Source organism: Geotrypetes seraphini, chromosome 9, assembly GCF_902459505.1.
Source record: "Geotrypetes seraphini chromosome 9, aGeoSer1.1, whole genome shotgun sequence".
Lineage (NCBI taxonomy): Eukaryota > Metazoa > Chordata > Amphibia > Gymnophiona > Dermophiidae > Geotrypetes > Geotrypetes seraphini.
In genome coordinates this window covers 93,518,141-93,535,630 of record NC_047092.1, presented here as the reverse complement: position 1 = coordinate 93,535,630, position 17,490 = coordinate 93,518,141, and the positions used below count along the sequence as shown (strand labels likewise).

Below are 17,490 nucleotides of genomic sequence, written 5' to 3'. Positions count from 1 at the left end.
AAGTTGAACATCCAGTAAGTCGCTGTACAGTGGCCTGCAATTGGAGTGCCTTGTCTGGGTTGCCCTGCAGGAGATTCCAATGAATCAAGGGTCCTCCGATGCCATTTTCACGGGGTCAGGGCAGAAAGCACTAGAGACCCTCTTCGGGGGTACTGAACGCACTGCATCCAGGCAAACCACGCCTCCCCCTCCCCCCCCCCCGGTGGCTCTGCAGCACACATGGAATGCGGTCATACAACCAACCACCATCTGACGCAAATGAGCATGCATCCATCCAATCCTACCTTGGTGAGGCCATCTATGCAGTTTTCCTGCAGAAAGAAGCTCAGAAGGTGAAAAAAAACCCTTTAAATTAAATAGGGAAAAATCCAAGATGGCCACCATGGGTGCCGATTTTTAGTAACTCCCAGACTAAAAATGGACCAGGAAAATCACGGAACACACTAAAAACAGCGATTTGGGATTTAGAGATGGGCAGAGGTAGGGCATGCAGGGAAACCTCCTAAAAACCCTTTAAAGACCTCCCAAAATTGCTGATTTATGCTGTCAGCTTTCTACTCACTATGATTTGTGCTGAATGGAAACACTGCAGACAAGCTGAAAACTACTGACAGGGAGCTCTGTTGCCTCAGAAAAACTGGAAACCTGGATTCTAACTCTTCTGACGCATTCCTGGCCACCATGGCCAAAGACCTCCGCCACTCTGACATGCCACGCAGATGCCTGGTGGAGAAAACGCAGTCTGGCTCTGATCCCGGTAGTGCCTCTATAGAACTGCTCAGCCTGCGCTGTACCCACTAGCAGATGAATATGGGGTGAGCAAGCTCCAGAGGTCCCTAAGCTCCGATCTGATGTGCAGGCTGTCTAGGGGGCTTACTGTATAGCAGGGAACCCCCAAGAAGCAGACTTTTTCCAATGGTCTACAATTTCCCGCAGCAAGGATGTCCCTGCAGGGAACTTCCATAGCATGAGGATGAAAACTGCGAACAAAAAAATACTTAAAACCACGAAATGAAACACAAGCAGAAAAGATAAGCTCCTACAGCCTGGCCTGTAGAAATTAAGACTGGATACCCAGGAGCATGCTCAGTGGTAAGGTGTGAGAGGGAGGGGATAAAAGATCCAAAAGTTTGAAGCTTCCTACAGATCCCTGGTGGGAGGAAGTAAACAATCCACTGGTCCCAGAATAAAGTGGGATTGTACACAAAATTATGTTGCCCAGATATATAACATCTGTGATTCAGATTTACTGAGCCTTAAAAGCAGTATTATGCTGACATCTTTCAGATGGGTTAGTGCCAGATTGCCTATTATTTGGGAATTTGACTGGACTTTGGCAAACATGATGAAAGCCGAGGGTTATATTAAGGAAAAGGGAGAAAGGGATTGGGACTTGTATATAAGCCTTGTTTGTTACACAGTCATACTCAAAGTGGTTTACCTATATACAAGTACTGTACTTATTTTGTACCTTGGACAATGGAGGATTAAGTGACTTGCCCAAACACGTTGTTTTTAAAAATTTCTTTTCAAACTGCTATTGACTATCTTCACATTATTTCCTAGTTGTTCTGCCAATTTATATTTGCTACTTGTGACTTTAAAACTGCTAACTTATCCATTTCTTGAGCAGATTTGGAATTTTTAACAAGCATAAGCACTTGTGTACAAAATGTTATCACATAATTTTTCTATGCATGTGTAAGGTTTATACCTGTTCTGGCATGGCTCCATTCTCAATGCCTGTCCTCAGCAATCTGTAGCAGTTACCAAATAGATCCCATTTTGTAAGGTCATGAGCACTATAATAAAATGCAAAAAACAAACACACAAAGAAAAACAAAAAATCTAAACTAAATATTAACAACATCTATCAAAATCGAAACTGAGAAACAAATGTTAGCAAATGCAGATGTTCTATACAATTGTGCAAGAGGATCTCTCAGTCTTGTACATTTTTATATTCTACTTTCTAAAAATAATTTTCAAAATGCATTAAAGTGGAAGCTTGTTTCATCAATCTACATAGTTTCTATACTTTAAATGTGAACAAATTATTATAAAGTAATGTTTAAAAGTAATTAAAAACAACAAACCCTTTCTCATAGAAAACTAAGAGCTCTATATACAATGTTGCATCAACTAGTTGATATGTTAATGTGAATGTATTAGCCTGTTAATGCAGTCTAGTAAAGAGAGTCTCAAAATTAAGCTTCATTTCTAAAAATTGCCATACCAAGTAAAACAGAGGTACTTCTATCCAATTACAGTATTGAGCTGATTCAGATACTTCTAGATAAGGAATCAAGCTGTTTCTTTTGTAAGAAGTAAATCTGAAACAAATTGATCGATCACAAGAACTGCTTTAAGAATTCTGTGATTGGAGCTTATCCTATGCCTTAAGTAGACCTGAGGAGGGCCAGAGCTTGGTTTACCTGGACAGGTAGGTGTGATGAAATGAGCAAACATGAAATAATAAAAAATTCAGCCATTAGACTTTCTCACATTGCACCAGGATTTACTAGTTAGAAAAAACCTGTTGATAGATAGGGCCTAATCCAAGAGCAGGTGAGAATGTGGTATTAGTAGCTATACATAAATATATGAATATTGAATATGCTAGAATATAATAATCAGAAACACAAAAGTAAAAAGACAGGAATCTAATTTAACATATTGATTTGACACATGTTTCATGTGCTTGAGAGTACAGGAAGGCAGGCAAAGATATTCTGTGATTGATAATCACCATAGCAAATTTACCCCAGATTGCAAAGCATAAAGTTTTATAGGGCTTCTTGTTCTGAAGAGTGACCAGCCTGGACTGGGCCGATCCTCAGGGAGTTATAGGCAGACAGGAATTGGCCTCTGACCTGGTTATCCACATTCTGAGAGGCCCTGAGTTTGCAGTGAGAAAGACAAATCAAATCTATATGTGTATCATTGAATGTATAGATCCAGAATTAAGTTTTAGTAAGTCAGTAAAACTACACAATAGGAATTTACTTATGTAGCTATAGGTAACAAGTGTAGATTAGAATATATTTTATTTTGATTTCATATATTTGAAATCTGAAGAAATTCTGAGAAGGCTACATCTGGTATTTAACCTCTGACCTTAAGCAACTTTTTTCTACTCTGTGAAATTCGGATGAGAGGGAGAGTTAACTGCTCCTTCCATCCTTCTCTGTTTAGTTTTAGTGAGACAAAGAGATGATTTTCTCAGTACAGTACGCTGATTTTAACTGGAAAGGATTTAAAAGCTGAGGTACCGTATTTTCACGCATATAACGCGCGCGTTATACACGATATTTACAAACCGTGCATAACCTTGCGCGTTTTACAACTTTTTTTTACATAGTTCCCCCCCCCCCGACGTCCGACCCCCCCGCAGGACCGCTCGCACCCCCACCCTGAAGGACCGCTCGCACCCCCCACAGCCTCCCGACCCCCCCATCATGTAGAAGCTCCTACCGGTGTCCTGCTGCTTCCTCTTCCGGCGGTCCCGCCCTTTCTCTGTCAGGCGCAGGGCTCACAGAAGGGCCGGGACCGCCAAGAGGAAGCAGCAGGACACCGGTAGGAGCTTCTACATGATGGGGGGGTCGGGAGGCTGTGGGGGGTGCGAGTGGTCCTTCAGGGTGGGGGTGCGGGTGGGAGTGCGTGCGAGCGGTCCTTCGGGGTGGGTGCATGCGAGCGGTCCTGCGGGGGGGGGGGGGTGAATCGGACGTCGGGGGGGCATCAGGCTTTCAGGGTGGGGACAGGACTTCAAGGGGGAGAGGAGAGTCAGGGCGGGCGAAAGGAGAGTCAGGGTGGCCAGAGGAGAGTCGGGGCGGGCGAAAGGAGAATCGGGGCAGCATGCGCGGTATACGGGTGTGTGCGGTATAAAAAATTTTTTTTACATATATTTCGGTTTCCCACACGCTATACCCGTGTGCGCGTTTTACACGGGTGCGCGTTATCTACGTGAAAATATGGTAGTCTTTGTGAGTACATTACAATATCTATCTATGTATTTCTCCTTTTTATAAAATATGTAAGCTTAATGTGAGAATGTATCTTTTTAGGTATAAGAATGTAATTTTAGGAATGCTTTTGTGACACGCCCATATGAAGGAAGCCTTATATGGAAACAAATAATTTGGACCAGTTAGGTTGTAGCAAAGGAATGTCATCATTTAGGATATATATTGATGTATAACTGGTAAAATGTTGGAATTTGTTACGAGCAAGGCCAATTTTTGGCTTCTGTAATAATTCTCATAATGCAATTAATAACCTTATGATTAACTAGATTTGATAACAAATAAATAATAATTTTTTGATTTTATTAAAAAAATTGAATCATTTTTACAACCCTAGAGTAGCTAAGAGTACGCTTGTTGTGCTTTATCCTGCTCAGTGATGCAATAATTCAAAGGTACATATTGGCGAAATGTTGTAAGCAAATTTCAATGTATTTGAATGTCCTTTGAAACACTGTTAGATCTATAATTATAAAATGAAAACAATTTAGCAATTAAACATCTTCAGACGTTACAGAATATTGCAGCTCCTTTTTGCATCGTGCTATAAATTTGACATTGGTCCATTATTAGATTTTTTATATTGGTTATCTTCTAAATTTTGATTTCAATATAAATACTTCTTTTGACCTTCAAGGCTTCCTTGATCATTCACCTAGCTATTTGTCTTCTTCAATAAAATAAATGAAAACACATAATCCCATATGTTCCTTCACAGACATTGCGTTTCCTTAATAATCACCATCTAAGGTCTCCCTTCTGCCTCATTAGAACAATTCTACATCATCATCTTCTGCGACTGTCATTGGAGCATATACTTGGATCAAGGTAACATTGATCAGCTTTCCCTGTAGATGGATTGACATGACTATTACCGAAAACATACTTTAGTATCATCTTTGAAAGCTTATTGTTTAGGATGAATGACACCATTTTTTCTGTGTTTTGTTTAACTGAAAATGGAACTGTCCGTTTGAGTTCACTGATCCCTGTCAAATCAAATTTGTTTTTTTCAATTTGATCTTTATCAATTTCCAATTTTCCTTAATTCATGCTTTGCATATTCCATGTTCCTATATTGCGAATATTTTTACAGTTTATGATCTTCTTTTTCTGTCCAGCAACGTTAGCACCAAGCGTCCTGGAGGATTTGATCTGTCAGCTAGAGAGCTGCACGGGAACGGGGACGACGGGGATCCCGCGGGTTCCACCTTCAGGTCACGGGGATCCCATGGGGACGCCCCCTAGGGTCGCGGGGATCCCGTGGGGATGCCCCCTAGGGTCACGGGGATCCCATGGGGACGCCTCCGAGAGTCGCGGGGTTCCTGCGGGGCTGGATGTATTCAGCCGCGAGGCTCGTCTCCCTACCTGCTCTCAGGCAGGGAAAAGGCAGTGGTACAAGGTGGGGAGCGGTCCGCCCCGGGTGCAGCACAGCCAGCCAGGTCTCCCGACCGACCGACAATAGGCCCGGTCCGTCAAACCTCCCTGCCCTGTAGCCGCAAATCTAAATTACTTTCTTACAGCAGCTTCAATACTCCAGCTGCTGTAAGAAGGTAATTTAGATTCATGGCTACAAGGCAGGGAGGGTTTGTTGGACTGGGCCTGTTCTGTTGTCAATCGGGCGGGTAAGCGCCACAAAGGTAAGGGGCAGGGAAGGAGAAAGGGAGGAAAGGTGGAGTGGAGAGGAAAAGGCGCTTAAAGTAAAACTGAGGGGGGAGAAGGAGCTGAAAGCACTGGGTAAGACAAAGGGGTGGAGAAGGATGCTGAAAGCACATGGGGAAGACAAAGGGGTGGAGAAGGACGCTGAAAGGACATGGGGAAGACGGGGGGAAGGACGCTGAGAAGGACATGGGGAAGATGGGGAGAAGGATGCTGAAAGGACATGGGGAAGACAGAGGGGGAGAAGGACGCTGAAAGGACATGGGAAGACAGGGGGGAGAAGGACACTGAAAGCACATGTGGAAGACAGAGGGGGGAGAAGGATGCTGACAGAACATGTGGAAGATGGGGGAGAAGGACGCTGAAAGGAAATGGGAAGAGAGAGTGGGAGAAGGATGCTGGCAGGGAAGAAGACAGAGATGCCAGACTATGGGGGAGCGGAGGGAAGAAGATGGGCGCCGGATCAATTGGAAGAGGGGAGAAAGGAGAGGCACAGTAACAGAGCAAATGGAAGACGCAGAGAGAAGAGAGACAGTGGATGGAAGGAATTGAATGAGAACATGAGGAAAGCAGAAACCAGGCAATAAAGGTAGGAAAATTTTTTATTTTTTTTTTTTGCTTCAGGATAAAGTAGTATATTTGTTGTGTTGATAAAAATTTATAAACATTATGAGCTCTGGTAGAAACCATGTTTACAAGTATGTATTCTTCCCAATTAATATTTCCTTATTTGCTTATTTCCTTATTAATATTTGCTTATTTGTAAATGGGTTTCTACCAGAGCCTTTAATTGAGTAGCATAATTAAATGAAATAACTATTTCTGTAGTTTATAGGGACAGGTAGGGACGGAGGGGATTCCTCACGGGGACGGGGAGATTCCTTGCGGGGACGGGTGGGACTTTGGCGGGGACGGGTGGGATTTCTGTCCCCGCGCAACTCTCTACTGTCAGCTTCACAAACACTGGGCATACTCTGGGTGACTATCAGCTCTTCCCTAGTAGCACGGTGAATGCTCTCCAACCTAGGGAACCATCTTTCAGCACTATACGTCAATTGTTGCATCAAATGCAATCCTCTGCTTCCGACACTGCCCATCTGCTGCTGCCCAGATGGGTGGTACATCATTAGTCTGACATCTCCATGAAACCTGTCTACCTTGGGAGGTCCTTCTGGCAGTGAAACTACTGACGGCACAGGGTACTCAAGGAACTAAGGAACAAAACTACTGACGGCACAGGGTACTCAAGGAACTAAGGAACGAAATAGCAGAGCCACTTCGACAAATATGCAACCTATTGTTAAAAACTGGAGAGATCCCGGAGGACTGGAAAATAGCAAATGTCACACCCATTTTCAAGAAAGGTTCAAGGGGTGACCCAGGAAACTACAGGCCGATGAGCTTGACCTCGGTCCCGGGAAAGATGATGGAAGCGCTGATTAAGGACAGTATCTGTGAACACATCGAAAACAATGGACAGCTAAAGTCGAGTCAGCATGGCTTCTGCAAGGATAGGTCATGCCTCACAAACTTATTGTACTTCTTTGAGGGGGTAAACAGCCAGGTGGATAAAGGGGAATCCATAGACATCATTTACCTGACTTCCAAAAAGCCTTCGACAAGGTACTACACGAAAGACTGCTTAAGAAGCTATGGAACCACGGGGTGCAAGGGGAGGTCCACCGATGGATCAAAAACTGCTGGCAGACAGGAAACAGAGGTTTGGAGTAAAGGGCCATTACTCAGACTGGCAATGGTCACGAGCCGAGTTCCGCAGGGTTCGGTGCTGGGACCGCTCCTATTCAATATATTCATTAACGACCTGGAGGCGGGAACAAAATGTGAGGTCATTAAATTTGCGGATGACACCAAACTATACAGGCAGAGTTAAACCACAGCAGACTGCGAAGATCTCCAAAAGGATCTGACGACACTGGAAGAGTGGGCCAAAAAGTGGCAAATGAGCTTCAACATAGGGAAATGCAAGGTCATGCATGTAGGGAAAAAGAACCCGATGTTTACTTACAAAATGGGGGGATCACTGCTAGGGGTAAGTAACCTTGAAAGAGACCTGGGAGTGATGGTAGACACAACATTGAAGGAGTCATCACAGTGTGCCACAGCCTCAAGGAAAGCAAACAAAATGTTGGTATCATTAAAAAGGGTATCACGACCAGGATGAAGGAAGTTATCCTGCCACTGTATCGTGCAATGGTGCGCCCGCATCTGGAATACTGTGTCCAGTACTGGTCGCCGTAACTCAAGAAGTACATGGCAGTACTTGAGGGAGTCCAGAGAAGAGCAACTAAGCTGATAAAGGGTATAGAAAATCTCTCATATACTGACAGACTAAAAAAGTTGGGGCTGTTCTCCCTGGAGAAGCGGAGACTTAGAGGACACATGATAGAAACCTTCAAGATCCTGAAGGGCATAGAAAAAGTAGACAGGGACAGATTTTCAAATTATGGAGAACCACAAGTACAAGGGGGCACTCGGAGAAATGAAAGGGGACAGGTTTAGAACAAACGCTAGGAAGTTATTTTTCACCCAGAGGGTGTGGATACATGGAATGCGCTTCCGGAGGCTCTGGTAGGCAGGAGCACGTACAGGCTTCAAAGAAGATTTGGATAGGTTCCTAGAGGACAAAGGGATTGAGGGGTACAGATAGGAGTAGAGGTAGGTTATAGGGATAGGAGTAGAGGTAGGTTATAGAAAATAGTCAGGGACCACTGCTTAGGCAATAGGACTGATGGGCTTCAGCGGGAGCGGACCGCTGGGTGAAATGGACCTCTGGTCTGCCTCAGCGGGAGGCAAACTATCTTATGTTCTTATAGATGTGTGCAAGCACCAGTGGCACGACAAGCCCATGTACCATGACTGTACTTGTCCTCTAGTTTTACCAATTTCCTTTTCTGGAAAAGATTTGGTTCTAAATGAATACCTTCAAATATTTAAATGTCAGTAAGGCATAATCAGTATCATGATTGCCAGGGTCTCTGCAGAGGAATGGGAGGATATAGGTACAACAGGTCCTCCACTCAATCTAGGAAAAAAGGTATCTGATGCTAGCTTGTTGTGTAACCTGAGTCTGGAGCAGCACTGAGGGGTCCTTGTTGTTGAGATAAGTGACAATGTGTTGTCTTATTCTGAGATAATCTTGTGGGCAAATCTCATGCCAAGACCCCTGCTCAGTACTGTTTTTCAACAGGGGCCAATCCAGGTCACAAATACCTGGCAGAATCCCATACAGCAGCAAGATCCCATGCTACCAATCCCAGGGTTCCAATTCCTATTTCTATCTCAAAAGCAAACTATGGACTTTTCCTCCAGGGACTTGTCCAAATATTTTTTGAAACCCAGATAAGCTGTTACCATATCCTTTGTCAGATTGACCCATTGCATCTTCCAGTATTATAGAGATTGTTGAGTTTCTCTGTATCATCAGAATTGAATAATAGTACAGTGGAACCTTGGTTTACGAGCATAATTTGTTCCAGAAGTATGCTCGTGAACCAAATTGCTCGTATATCAAAGCAAGTTTCCCCATAGGAAGTAAGAGAAACTCACTTTGATTCGTTCTACCTCCTCCTCCCCACCTCCCAAGGCTACCGGCGCTGCTCCATTCCCCCCCCTTGAGGTCACCAGCGCTGATCCATACCCCCCTCATGATCCGGCATCCCCTTGCGAACCGGCATCCTTCCCCCCGCTCGCGTCGCCCCCTTCCCCGTGATCCTACCTCCCCTCCCTGAGCACCGAAATAACATCCCTTACCCCGATTTGTCACCAGCACCAGTACCAATGCACATGATATGCTGGTGCCCGAAGATCCTCCCTTTTGGCTGTGCTGGGCTGGGCGGTGCGTCGGAGATCCTCCCTCTTGCCTGTGCTGGGCTGGACTGGGCCTTGAGAATTTGCGCATGCTCAAGGCCTTCTCTCCGAGATTCTCAGATTGGTAAGGCCCCACTTGGAGTATTGTGTTTAGTTTTGGAGACCGTATCTGGCGAAGGACGTAAGAAGATTTGAAGCGGTCCAGAGGAGGGTGACAAAAATGATAGGAGGCTTGCGCCAGAAGACGTATGAGGAGAGACTGGAAGCCCTCAATATGTATACCCTAGAGGAAAGGAGAGACAGGGGAGATATGATTCAGACATTCAAATACTTGAAGGGTATTAATGTAGAACAAAATCTTTTCCAGAGAAAGGAAAATGGTAAAACCAGAGGACATAATTTGAGATTGAGGGGTGGTAGATTCAGGGGCAATATTAGGAAATTCTACTTTACGGAGAGGGTAGTGGATGCCTGGAATGTGCTCCCGAGAGAGGTGGTGGAGAATAAAACTGTGACTGAGTTCAAAGAAGCGTGGGATGAACACAGAGGATTTAGAATCAGAAAAATAATATTAAATATTGAACTAAGGCCCAGTACTGGGCAGACTTGCATGGTCTGTGTCTGTATATGGCCATTTGATGGAGGGATGGGACTGGGGAGGGCTTCAATGGCTGGAGGGGGTAGAGGGCTGGAGTAAGTCCTTAACAGAGATTTCGGCACTTGGAACCCAAGCACAGGTACTGAGAACAATCAATGGGATGTGGCCATACCAGGGTACAAACTATACAGGAGAGACAGGACACATAAAAAGGGTGGAGGAATAGCGCTGTACATAAAAGACTCCATACCCTCAGCCAGGATCGAAACAACATACGGCGGATGGCTTGGAATCATTATGGTTAAGCTACAAGGAGGAACTGGGGCAGACATGAAATTGGGTCTGTACTACCGCCCACCCTGGACAACCGGAAGAAAATCGACCAGGACATGGAGGCTGAACATGAGGCAGGTATGCAGAAACGGAAATGTGGTGGTGATGGGGGACTTCAACTATCCTGGAATAGACTGGAGCATTGGACACTCAAACTGCGCAAGGGAGACCAAATTCCTAGAGGTCACGAGAGACTGATTCATGGAGCAACTGGTCACGGAACCAACATGGGACGATGCCACTCTTGACCTAATCTTCAACGGACTAGGGGGGGCCAGCAAAGGAGGTGGTGGTATTAGCCCCGCTAGGTAACAGCGATCACAACACGATCCAGTGCAGGCTAGAAATTGGATCATCAAAGGGAATAGAACCACAAACGACGACACTCAACTTCAAAAACGGAAATTATGATGCCATGAGGGAAATGGTGGGAAAGAAACTCAAAAGGCAACATAGGGAAGATGGAATCCATAGAAAAAGCTTGGACCTTACTCAAGGGAACTGTGCACGAAGCGGCAAAACCTGTGCATCCCCAAGTTCAGGAAAGGGGTGCAAAAAAAAATAGAACAAAAAACCCAGTGTGGATAACAAATGCAGTGAAGAAGGCGATAAGCAACAAGAAAGCATCATTCAGAAAAATTGGAAAAAAAGACCAAACAGAGGAGAACCAAAAAGTGCACAAAGAACACCAGAAGGAATGTCACCAAGAGGTTAGAAAAGCAAAAAGAGAATACGAAGAGAGACTGGCAGAGGAAGCAACAAACTTCAAGTCTTTCTTCAGATACGTCAAGGGGAAGCAACCGGCAAGAGAAGAAGTGGGACCATTGGATGATGGAGATAGAAAGGGAGTAGTAAAATAAGAGAAAGAGATAGCTGACAAGTTAAATGAGTTCTTCACGTCAGTCTTCACGAGGGAGAATACAACCAACATTCCGGAACCCGAGGAAATCGTAATAGGAGACCAAAATGATAAACTGGTCAATTTAGAGGAAGCCAAGAGGATGTACTCAAGCAGATAGACAGACTAAAGAGCGACAAATTGCCAGGTCTGGACAGCATTCACCCAAGGGTACTCAAGGAACTAAAGAACGAAATAGCGGAGCCACTTCGACAAATATGTAACCTATCCTTAAAAACCGGAGAGTTCCCGGAGGACTGGAAAATAACAAATGTCACGCCCATCTTCAAGAAGGGTTAAAGGGGTGACCCAGGAAACTACAGGCCGGTGAGCCTGACCTCGGTCCCGGGAAAGATGATGGAGGCACTGATTAAGGATAGCATCTGTGAACACATCGAAAACAATGGGCAGCTAAAACCGAGTCAGCATGGCTTCTGCAAGGGTAGGTCATGCCTCACAAACTTATTGTACTTCTTTGAGGGGGTGAACAGCCAAGTGGATAAAGGGGAATCTATAGATATCATTTACCTCGACTTCCAAAAAGCCTTCGACAAGGTACCACACGAGAGACTGCTCAAGAAGATATGGAACCACAGGGTACAAGGGGAGGTCCACCGATGGATCAAAAACTGGCTGGCAAACAGGAAACAGAGGGTTGGCGTAAAGGGCCATTACTCAGACTGGAAAGGGGTCACAAGCGGAGTTCCACAGGGGTCGGTGCTGGGACCGCTCCTGTTCAATATCTACATAAACGACCTAGAAGCGGGAACCAAGTGTGAGGTCATTAAATTTGCAGATGACACCAAACTATACAGCAGGGCTCAAACGAGGGAAGACTGCGAAGATCTCCAAAAGGATCTAATGAAGCTGGAAAAGTGGGCCGAAAAATGGCAAATGAGCTTCAACATAGGGAAATGCAAGGTCATGCACGTGGGGAAAAAGAACCCGAGGTTCACTTACAAAATGGGGGGAACACCACTAGGGGTCAGTAACCTGGAGAGAGACCTGGGAGTGATGGTAGACGCAACAATGAAGGCATCGGTGCAGTGCGCCACGGCCTCAAGGAAAGCAAACAGAATGTTGGGTATCATTAAGAAGGGTATCACGACCAGAACGAGGGAAGTCATCATGCCGCTGTATCGTGCAATGGTGCGGCCGCATCTGGAGTACTGTGTCCAATACTGGTCGCCGTACCTCAAGAAGGACATGGCGGTACTTGAGGGAGTACAGAGAAGAGCAACTAAACTGATAAAGGGAATGGAAAATCTCTCATATACCGACAGATTAAAGCAGCTGGGACTTTTCTCCCTGGAGAAGCGGAGACTTAGAGGAGACATGATAGAAACCTTCAAGATCCTGAAGGGCATAGAAAAATTAGACAGATTTTTCAAATTATGGGGCAACACAAGTACAAGGGGGCACTCGGAGAAATTGAAAGGGGGAATGTTTAGAACAAACGCTAGGAAATTCTTTTTCACTCAGAGGGTGGTGGTAGACAGGAACACATTAAATGGTTTCAAAGAAGGTTTGGATAGATTCCAAGAAGAAAAAGGGATTGAGGGGTATAGATAGATATAGACCACTACTCAGGCAATGGGCTTGATGGGCCGCCGCGGGAGCGGATCGCTGAGCAGGATGGACCTATGGTCTGCCTCAGCGGAGGCAACTTCTTATGTTCTTAAAGCTTTGGATTCTTGCCCAGAAATAGTTAAAAAGAAAAAAATTAAAAATTTAAATTGAATCAGGTTGGGCAGACTGGATGGACCATTCGGTTCTTTATCTGCCGTCATCTACTATGTTACTATGTAGAAGAGTAACTAAGATGGTTAAGGGGCTGGAGGAGTTACCATATAGCAAAAGACTAGAGAAACTGGGCCTCTTCTCCCTCGAACAGAGGAGATTGAGAGGGGTACTGAAGGGAATAGACTTAGTAGATAAGGACAGGTTGTTCACCCTCTCCAAAGTAGGGAGAATGAGAGGACACTCTCTAAAATTGAAAGAGTTCTTCTTCACCCAGAGAGTGGTAGAAAACTAGAATGCTTTTCCGGAGTCTATCATAGGGGAGAACACCCTCCAGGGATTCAAGACAAAGTTAGACAAGCTCCTGCTGTAACAGAACGTACGCAGCTAGGGCGTTGGTCTTTGAGCAGACTGCTGGGCACGATGGGCAACTGGTCTGACCCAGCAGCGGCAATTCTTATGTTCTTATAGGGGAAGCCACTGCTTGCCCTTTAGCATGGAATCTTGCTACTCCTTGGGTTTTGGCCAGAAACTAGGAACCTGGATTGGCCACCATGAGAACGGGCCACTGGACTTAATGGATCATTGGTCTGACCCAGTAAGGCTATTCTTCTGTTCTTATGTTACGGCCCTGTTAAGAACCCTAAGAAAGGCAGTGCTAGGGTTAAAAACATATCTTAAAAGCCTAGTTCACATTACCCTTCGGAGGTAGCTAACTATCTTGAAGAAACCCTGTCAGAAAATTAACTCTGCCAGAATGACTTTAGTGATGAGGAAATGGAAACTCTACCAGGTGGTAAAACAGTGGTCTGTATATCAAACAGGAAATTTAAGAAAGGCATTATTTTTAGAAAACCTTGCAGTGTTCAGGAGGACCATAGGGGTAGCCCAAGAGAGCTCCATGCTAGATCAGGTGCACACAGGTTTGAGCGGGGCTCTCACCATGAAAAGGAGCCAGTTTTCCCTACACAAACGGAGAGGACAAGGAAACACAGAAACATGATGGAAGATAAAGGCCAAATGGCCCATCTAGTCTGTCCATCTGCAGTAACCATTCTCTTTCTCTGAGAGATCCTACGTGCCTATCCCAGGCCCTCTTGAATTCAGACACAGTCTCTGTTTGCACCACCTCTTCTGGGAGATTGTTCCATGCATCTACCACCCTTACTGTAAAAAAGTATTTCCTCAGATTATTCCGGAGCCTATCGTCTCTTAACTCTCATTGCAGAGTTTCCTTTCAAATGAAAGAGACTTGATTCATGCACATTTATACTATGTAAGAAGGATATAAAACTGCTGGAGAGAGTGCAGAGATGAGCAACGAAGCTAGTAAAAGGTATGGAGAAACTGGAATACGAGGAATGACTTAAGAGACTGGGATTGTTCTCCCTTGAGAAAAGGAGACTGCGAGGGGATATGATCGAGACCTTCAAAATACTGAAAGGAATCAACAAAATAGAGCAGGAAAAAAAAATTATTTACACTGTCCAATTTGACACGGATAAGAGAACACGGAATGAAGCTAAAGGGGGACAAGTCCAGGACAAATATCAGGAAGTTCTGCTTCACGCAAAGAGTGGTTGACATCTGGAATGCTCTCCCAGAGGAGGTTATAGCGGAATCGACTGTCCTAGGATTTAAAGCAAACTAGATGCACATCTCCTTACGAGAGGCATAGAGGGATATGGGTGACTAAAAATTACGCCAGGTGCACACCTGGCTGGGCCTCCAGGTGTGCGGATCTCAAGACTTGATAGACTGAAGGTCTGATCTGGAGATGGCGCTTCTTATGTTCTTATAAACATCTCTATCATATCTCCCCTCTCCTGCCTTTCCTCCAAAGTATACAGATTGAGATCTTTAAGTCTTTCCACAATCCACCTTGATGAGATCACAATGCCCCCCCACAGAAAAAGAATTGGCTGCAGCCGACAGAACCTGGTCCAACTTCAACACAGTACAATGGTCTGACCTAAACAGACTCTACAAAAAAATATAGAAATGCAGCCTGCAACCTCAACCATTGCCCTCCATACCTAGTAAAAGCCTCCAGCCCAAAATTCCTCACTCTCCTCATACAATGGATGCAATCCTTGCTCACAGAAGGCCTTTTCCCACAAGACCTCCGTGAAATCATCATCACCCCGATCAAAAAAGACCCCAAAATAGCAACAGAGCTACCATCCAACTACAGACCCATAGCCTCAATACCATTATATGTCAAGCTAATGGAAGGCCTCATAGCTAAACATCTCACCAACTACCTATAAAACCACAACTTACTCTACCCTAAAAAGTCTGGTTTCAGAACCAACTACAGCACAGATACACTACTAGGCTCCCTCCTGGACACAGCTAGACAATACCTCAGCACAGGCAAAAAAAATGCTGGTTATATAACTAGATCTCACTGCAGCATTTGACCTGGTAGATCATGACATTCTACTACAAATACTAGAAACAATAGGAATCACAGGAAAGGTGCACACTTGGTTTCAAGGATTCCTACAATCCAGGACCTGCAGAGTAAAGACAAACAAAGAAAAATCAGAACCATATTCCAACCCCTGTGGCGTACTCCAAGGGTCGCATTTATCCCCAACACTCTTCAATCTCTACATTGCATCCCTCGGCACCTGCCTAGACAAATTAGGCTTGACTTCTTATAGCTATGCAGACAACATCACCATCCTCCTTCCTTTTGATCAACTAACACACTCCATCACAAACTACATAGAACACTAGAAACAGTGGTTACATGGATGAAAGAACACAAACTAAAACTGAACCCAGACAAAACAAAATTTATACTGCTTGAAAAAAACAAAACCCCAACCATAACAAACTTATTAATGAAGTCAATCACATACCCCATTCAACCCACCCTAAGACTTCTGGGAGTCATGATATACAGAAGCTGTACCATGCAACCACAAATCAACAAAACAATACAGAAATCATTCGTGGTCATGCGAAACTTAAGGCAAATCCGAAAATTATTTGATAGAAAACAATTCTAGCTTGTGGTCCAATCCCTAGACTTCTAGACTACTGCAACATCCTCTATCTCCCCTGCCCTGCAGTCATGATAAAACAAGTACAAACAGTACAAAACACAGCCCTGAGATTGATCTATTCGCTGAAAAAATACAACCACATCACCGCCGCATACCTCGACTCCCACTGGCTCCCAATACAAGCAAGAATACAATTCAAATTTTACTGTCTACTATTTAAAGCAATGAATGGAGACAGCCCAGCCTACTTGCCACAACCAGGTCAGCCTACTTGCCACAACCAGGTCAAGGAGAGCCCAGACAACATTCACGCACCCCTAATTAGAGGCATCAAATGCAAAAAAAATGTATGATGGCCTACTGACCATGCAGGCAGCGAAACTTGACCACCAACTATCCAATCTACTGATCATGACACCACACTACAAAATTTTCAGAAAAGAAATAAAAACCCTGCTATTCAAGAAATCCATCAAGACAAACTAACTCCACAGGAAGCATTCCAATCTCCCAGAGTAACCTACTCAACTATGTAACTCTTCTGGAATTGTCCAGATAACATCTTATGTAATCCGCCTTGAACCACAAGGTAATGGCGGAATAAAAGTCACTAATGTAATGTAATCACGAAGACCAAACACCAATTTAGTAGCCTTCCTCTGGACTCTATCCTTTTTATATCTTTTTGAAGGTGCGGCCTCCAGGTGCAACCTCCAGAATTCTACACAATATTCTAAATGAGGTTTCACCAGAGTCTTATACAGAGGCATCAATACCTCCTTTTTCCTACTGGACATCACATACAATCACACCAAGTCCCGCTCTTCCGTCGTGCACTCCCTAAACTGTACTGTTCCCTCAGGTTTTTGTAGCCCAAATGCTTGACCTTGCATTTCTTAGCATTAAATTTTAGCTGCCAAATTTCAGACCATTCTTAAAGCTTCACCAGGTCTATCTTAATATAATTCACACCAGCCGGCGGGTATGATCTATTGCAGATTTTGGGATCATCCACAAAAAGGCAAATCTTACCCGACAACCTTTCAACAATATTGCTTATAAAAATGTTAAAAAGAACAAGCCCAAGAACCGAACCTTGAGGCACACCACTAGTAACATCCCTTTCCTCAGAGCAATCTCCATTGATTACTACCCTCTGTCGCCTTCCACTCAACCAGTTCCTGACCCAGCCCATCACTTTGGGACCCATCCCAAGGGCACTCAGTTTATTTATTAGACATCTGTGTGGAACACTGTCAAAGGCTTTGCTAAAATCTAAATACAGTGGTGCCTCGCATAACGAACGCCTCGCACAGCGAACGCTGCGCACAACGAACTTTTATGTCTTGCTTCCTACAACGAACTTCGTTTCACACAACGAAGTCGCCCGAGCTG

At 44.5% G+C, this 17,490-nt stretch overlaps 1 protein-coding gene across 1 annotated transcript in view; it reads right to left on the bottom strand.

The window, feature by feature from the left end:
- The window catches only part of STAG1 (stromal antigen 1), a 2,074,316-nt gene that overhangs the window by 690,971 nt on the left and 1,365,855 nt on the right, over positions 1 to 17,490 (bottom strand). Inside the window, 1 exon segment of the mRNA XM_033958034.1 lies at positions 1,715 to 1,802. Within this exon segment, the coding sequence (XP_033813925.1) occupies positions 1,715 to 1,802 (88 nt within the window).